The sequence below is a fragment of the Entamoeba invadens genome (assembly GCF_000330505.1).
Source record: "Entamoeba invadens IP1 unplaced genomic scaffold scaff_1105074726131, whole genome shotgun sequence".
Classification (NCBI taxonomy): domain Eukaryota; phylum Evosea; order Mastigamoebida; family Endamoebidae; genus Entamoeba; species Entamoeba invadens.
This window is the reverse complement of record NW_004191820.1, coordinates 1-7,584: the sequence shown is the minus strand read 5'-3', so window position 1 is coordinate 7,584 and position 7,584 is coordinate 1. Positions and strand designations below refer to the sequence as shown.

General features: G+C 23.6%; 1 protein-coding gene across 1 annotated transcript; it reads right to left on the bottom strand.

Annotated features, from left to right (window-relative positions):
* Positions 1 to 13: 13 nt before the first annotated feature.
* On the bottom strand, positions 14 to 128 carry EIN_331000 (Hypothetical protein; the record flags this gene model as incomplete). Its single annotated transcript, XM_004185017.1, has 1 exon — positions 14 to 128. A coding segment is annotated over one exon (115 nt), but the record flags the coding sequence as incomplete, so codon positions are not given.
* Between the last annotated feature and the right edge of the window lie 7,456 nt (positions 129 to 7,584).

Genomic DNA, 7,584 nt, shown 5'->3' with positions numbered 1-7,584 from the left:
TCAGTTAAATTACTTCCTTTGTGATCAAACGAGTAAGTCGGATCAGGCGAAGCTTTAACGTGTCGTGAGCTTTTTGGTGCTTCTCCTTTTTTCCATTTAAATGTGCCAACAATCTCGTCTTCTTGCATATAGTTTATGTTTTTTAATTCGATAAAAACGTTTGTGATAGAAATTTATTGTATTAATTAAACATATTTTAAAATTACATCAATTTACATATATAAATATAATAAATAATTATATTACAATTAAAAACGATCAGGAAATAAAATTATTAAATATTATTGAATTATATAAATATAATCTAAATTAATAATAATATAATAATAAATCAAATAAATTTAATTTAAAATTTAGATTATATTTATTATAAAATAATACAAATTATAACTAATTTTCATTTTTATAATTGATTATATTTATAAGTCAAATTTATTTAAAATTGAATTACTAGCTTGTTTTTTTTTGTTTTATTTGAATAAAATTATTTTCGGACGTTTGATGGATAAATATATTATTTTGTTTTCTTGTATCCAAATTAATAAATAAATTAATTATTATAAAAATATACTATTGCTAATTTTTGAAATCCATTAAAAAATAAAAAATGATTTCAAATTTTTTATTTTAAAAACATAAACAAAACAACTTTTTTGTATTTTAAATAAACTGTAGTTCAAAAGTCTGTACCGCCGTATTTATAAAACTTCCTAAAGTCCCGTTTTTTATTTTTAATTTTTCCTAAAAAACAAAAAATCGAAAGTACAGACTTAATTTTGAAAAAATACCAACCTTGTTTAGTTATTTTTGTACAATATCGGGACTTTATTGGAATATTAGCCAGCCTTTTCCAAAAAATCCAATCCCGTTAATTGATTGAACAAAAATTAAATATTGTACTAGACAACACACACAGTATAGTTGTGCTAATTACACAACAACAAACATCTCAGTGAATTGAATCCGAATCATTTATGTCAAAATACTAAAAATCAATTTCATTAAATTTTTATTTCAAACAAAAAAACAAACTTGAAATTTCTCTTTCAATACAAATGATAATAAAATTTTGAGTTCTAAAAACCAAAAAAATAATAAATTAAAGCAAATGTCCTATAAATTTTACTTGATTCTCGATGCATAATTTAAATCGTTTTGGAATTGAATCAATTGTTTGTTTTACTACAATATGAATATGTTCTCTGGACACTTTTTCTGGTCGGTTTTGCTTCTCCCTTTTTTTAATTCAGATACTGTGGTTTTTGAAATTCCAACTATTTTTGCGAGGTAAAAAGACATTTGTCAACTTTGACAATTATCAACTTAGATATTTGTCGAAACCCTTAAAATATTTTGTATTTATAACATTAAAATATCTATTTTCTATAAATATTTTTTTTAATTAGAAAACAATGTTATTAATATCATACAATTGTAAAATACAATAAACATACGTTGGTATAAAAATAGAAATTATTAAAAATATAAATAATAGGTGTTATTATAAACAAATTGTATACTTAAGGGTTTCTTGAGGATAAGGTGTATCCTCAGGATTAAAGCTATCCTTATTAAAAAATATTTTTCTGAGGATACAAAAATCAAATCCATAATGTTCAGTTCCCCATAAGGCCCATTTTCATAACTCAAGTTATAATTTACACTTAATATTTCGAGTCAAAGTTCGAATTTTAAATAATGGTAATAATTTGTCATAAATGCCAAAAAATTAAATACAATCAAAAAATCGCCACAATAATCAGTAAACAAAAACAATAATTATATCTCGCGAACTTGAGACGGGAAATAATAAAGTGTTAATTGTACTTGTTCATATTATAATTATATACTTATTGATATTATTTTCGAATCCGTCTTTATAACATAATAATTGAAATGTACGTTTAAATTGATAATTGTTTTTTTATCAAAATGAAAATTGAAAAAGTCGAAAACACTGATTTTCTAAAAATGTAATTTTAAAATAACAAATTTATTAATAATTCTGTAATTTATGCAATTATTCAAATTTATTATAATAACAAAGTTAATCATATTGTGTATATTTTAATATGAATGTTTCATTTTGATATTAACTTGTGTTTTAAACAGATTTACAGTTCTGAGGATGGCAATTATTTTCTGAGGATGACAGAAATAGAAAGTTTACACTTTTACATCTGTATGAAATGTATATTGAGTAAGTTACTATTTTTGAATATGGGAACACGTCATTTCACTTTTTAGATGTTTAAGTCTGTGTTGATAAAGTCTGTTTGTTACATGACTTACCATCCTCAGAGATATTTATAGCACTGCCATTATTGATTTAAAATTATATAAATAAAATTATCAAAGAATTTTTATAAAGTGGGTTTTGATAATTAATTATATCAAAAATCGTCAAAACACAACAAAAACGCCAATTAATATATAAAATTGATTAATAAATTGAACACATTTTTATTGAGAATTGATATTGTATAAAAAATAATATAAACATATATTTCTTTTGTATATATGTTTTGAAATATAAATAAAACCGTTTAAAACAAAAATGATTTTATTTTAAAAATTTGTTTATTTATCAATCGTTGTTTTATCGTTATCCAAAACCTCTCGTTTTGAATTTGCGCAAATACATAAATTGTCATCGCATAGAGTATACGTTATTAATACGTTATTTGCTATCAATTTTTATTGTTTAAAATATCATGAATTGATTTATAATAAATTATTTTTGTAAAAAAGATTAAAAATTGTTCGATTAATTTGTTTTGTGATTTTGATTAAAAAATTGACTTTTTCGATAATTTAAATGTCTGTCAAATGTTTTCATTTAAACCAAGGTTAGTCTTGTGGTAAATCAGAAAATAGAAGTAGATTATTTTTTTTGTAAAAATCAACTGAAAGAATCATCTTTCAAAAAATCCATAAATAGCATTTTTAAAGAAAATCACATGTTTCAAAATATACCTTTTTGATCTTAGGCAAAAAAATCTAAATTGAAAGAAATTATGTTTAAGATATTTACCATCCTCATAATAATTAACAATCCTCATGAATCCCTTTAATAAAATTATTTTAAACAATTTAGAATTTATATTTATGTTAATCTAATCAAATAAATATGAAAAACATTGTAATGTTTTTAAATTGTTATTTTTTTCTGATTATATATAATATCTTGTATAAATACATAACAAATTTTAAACATAATAAAGAAGTATTAAATAAAACATAATTATTATATTATGTAAATTATATATTTTTAATTGTTTTTTATTTTAATAGTAAAATAAATTAATCAATATTTTTCTTGTGATTTCGAGGTTTTTCTTTGTTCAATTTCTGACATATAGTCAATTTTTTTCTCTTTTTTGGTGTTTTCTTTGTTTTTATCTTTGAAGTATTAATGCCACTTTTTACGCAATTTCGGTCATTTTCCATCTTTCATTCTGTTTTTTCCAATGTGATAACACAGTTTTTTTTCAAAAATTGATTGTACTGTTGAATAGTATTCGTGTATTGATTTTATTGTTGACTCAAAATCAATTTCACTTTGATAACTTGGTTCGATGATAGTTGATATATTTAAATTTGTCCCATTTTCATCAAAAGTTAGATTATGTTGTTCTTGTATTATAATATACATTTCATTTATCAATCTTTGTGATGCATTTATTGCACGAATGGATACATTTCTTCTTGACGCCTTTGTTGTAAAATTGTAGTCAATATACAACTTGCCAATTGCGTCTAGATATTGCAGTTGATTTTCAAACTTTCCATTTTGATAACTTTCCATTGTAATATTCAATTTTCTGCTTAATTCTTGAGTTGCAAGTCGATAAGCAACTTCGTGTTTTCCAGTTGTCATATCTAACCATCTTTGCCTACACATGTCATCCAATTTTCTTAACATGTCGACCAAAACCACGATTCTTGGATGAGCAATTTGAAACTCTAAACCTACTGCATGATGAAATGCTTCACATAAATTATTTGTCCTATTTTTTGTGAAAAATTGACACCATTTTTCATTCGCAATTTTTTCAACCAAAAATCTTTATAATAATTTAAAACTTCTTTGTACTTTTCTAATAAATGTGAAGGTACACCAAATTCTAAAGATGTTGACATTCCAATGAATAATTTCTCGAAAGCATTGTGTATTTCTTCTTTTGGTAGAAAATGTAGTCCAAATAGTCGCCGTACCCATAGATGTAATTTGGCATTTTCTATATATTCTATAGAAAGACCCTTTTTGCCCAACATTCTAAACACCGCTTGATTTAAATGAAACAAGCATAATTTAATGTTTGCTCCCCAATACTTTACTAAATGCGTTCAATGCTGAAATCTGACAATCACAGTGTACAATTTTAACATTGATTAAAAAGGGCTTTAGTACTTTAAGAGCACGAATAAATGTTTCTTCTGTCTCATTTGGAAGTAATAGAAATGCGATTGGATAACATGTGTTATCAATAAGAGAGTGTAACGTATACAAACATGTAATTGTGTTTGGAGTAATTCGATATGTTCCATCACCAAACACTTCTTCTGACTTGGAGGCGATGTGCCGTTGTGTACAAGAAGAAAAAATAAAAAATCTGGAGAGCGTTTGAGTTTCAGTGAAAGAATCATAAAATAAAAAAGTATTATCTGGATTAGACTCATTTTGAGGTATCAATGTGGTTTTCAAAACTTCCGTGAAATTGATATCTTCAATTGTTTTGGGGTTACTTCCAAGAAGTCTTTCTTGTAGTCTGGTTATATATTTATTAATTGATCTATGGTCTTTTATTGACATGTTTGAACAAAAATCACGTGTCATGACTCTTTTTGTTATTTCACGCGGAGTATCACTTAGACCTTTAACAAATTGTATATCTGCGGCTTCTATTCGACATCTTGACAAAAATAAACGTTCATGATCAAAAATACAAGTATGATTTCCAACAATATAATAATTATTATCTTTTACATGTACTTTTACATTACAGTTATTTCCAGCACATTCAAAAACATTATCATTTTTCGATTTGTCCCATTTGGCACGTTGAAAAAAAACATATTTTTCCAATACACAATACTGGATGTCGCTTTGGGTTTTCATTAAGTTCTTTAAAGAAGCGAAGAGGTTCTATTGTCATTTGAAATAATTCTGAATAAATTAATTGTAAATGTATTAAATAAACAAAATTTTAAATAAAATATGTTTATAAACATATAAGTGTATAATTGTAAAAATAGAGTTTAATTTGAAATAATAAATTGGTTCAAACATCTTGAAATCTAAAATGCATTCAAACATTGACACCAAGATAATCATCAAAAATAAAATATCTTTTATTAAAATTGATAGTATTTATTTTCAATTTCCAGCATTGTATTTACAATACCCCATATATAATATATTATTAAATAATTGTTTAGCTGGAAGTACAAAATATGAAAAGATTAATTTTTCTTTTTATAGATGTTTTATTTCTGAAAAAAATCTTTTATTCTTATTATTTTTGTATAAATTAATCAACACAAATGATATAAAATTGTAATTTCAAGTATTTTAAATAAATTTCAATTTATTTTTAATTAATTAAAAATATTTTTTATGAAAAATATGTAAAATGCACACAATAGATACCAATAAATTATATTTTTAATAATTTCTATTTTTATACCAACGTATGTTTATTGTATTTTACAATTGTATGATATTAATAACATTGTTTTCTAATTAAAAAAATATTTATAGAAAATAGATATTTTAATGTTATAAATACAAAATATTTTAAGGGTTTCGACAAATGTCTAAGTTGATATTTGTCAAAGTTGACAAATGTCTTGTAATCTTTTTGCGACGGCACTGTAAGAATAATTTTCTTTGAGCAACTCTTTTGCTCTTGCTATTTTTTTGATAAATAAAGGTTTGACTCTGAAGGGTTTGACATATAATAATTATCCGTTTTTTAAAATGCACTTTTGGGATCATTTGTGTGTTTTTATAAAACAAAAATACTATTATTTCATATTTTATATGGAATTTTTTTATGCTTAAAAATTCTTCAAGTGAAAAAATTATTTTGAAGACTGTTTTTTCTATTTTACTCAGAAAAATAATCAAATTTTTTAACAAAAAATTTGTTTCTCAAAAATAATACTCAAAATAAAAGCAAATTTTGGGGTCACTTCGGTACAGACTTTTGAAAAACAGTTTATATACCCAATTACTTTAATATAGAAATTATAATAGAAATTTTATTAATAAACGATTATATTATTTTATATAAATACAACAACATAAAAATAAAAGTTTTAAGAAAATCGGTTTTTTAACATGTTGTGTTTAGTATCGATTATATTTTTCTTCTACTAACAATAATTATTTAAATAATATATTTATTCAAATAAATAATAATATAATGTTGTTGTTTATAAAAAATAAAAATAATTGTTGAAAAACGGAAACATACTTGACAAAAAAACAAGAAGAATTAAATAGAGTCGAATAATTAGAGATGGATTACAATCGAATTTATAGTTCAAATAAAAACACTACAAACCAACATAATAATCCAAGACAAATTGTTGCAAATTATCTTATTTTTTTCTTGTGTTTTTATCGTTATTTCCTGAAAGCACAATTAACCGTGTTTCATTCAGAGTAATAAATTAAAAACAAAAGACGTGTTCTCCATGTTTATAAATAAAAATAAAAAACATAAACTAATTATTTTGTAAACTTTAAACGTATATTAGTGTTTGCCACATTGCTCTTGACATCAACAGAGAAATGCAGAAGGCTTCCTCATCATCAGAAATTAAGAAATCACATTAACTATCCAATGGTAAAGACATCACCATTGGAAATGAGAGATTCAGATGTTTAAAAGCACACTACCAGCCATCATTTATTGGTATGGAAGCATCAAGTATCCAAGAGACAACTTACAACTCAATCACAAGGTGCGATGTCGATATCAGAAACAAGTTATATCAAGCATCGTCTCCTATGATTGAATTTAATGTACCCAGGCATCAACGACAGACATGAGAAGAATAAAGTTGCAAATGAGAAATGAAATGGCATAATCTAGGCTGTTTATGCTTGGCTCAATATAATTATATTTGTGCAGGTGTTCATTTGGTTTACTTTAAATTATTTTGTTAAAATCAATCAAAAAATATAATGAATTATACCATCATTTTATTCTTCACAAGTTGATTTTTTATTTATTATATATAAAGATAAATATTATAGTTTATTTATTATTAAAATTACTATACAATTTATTATTCTTTTGTCACGCATTATATAATGTATCTAAAATGGCTATTTTTCTTGACTTAAATTGATGTTTAATAGCGTTGTTCTACCATAAAAGATTGTTATTTAATGTTATTGTTGTGTTAGTTAAATAACAAACGGAATTAATAGTAAGTAGTGGGTTTTTATCGTAATATTATGTTGTTATTTGGTTCTCTAAGTATTTTTAGTTTGAGTGGAATCCATTTTTTTATTTCAATAATTGTATTTTTGTTATGTTCTTATTTTATTTTGGTTTGAACCAATTT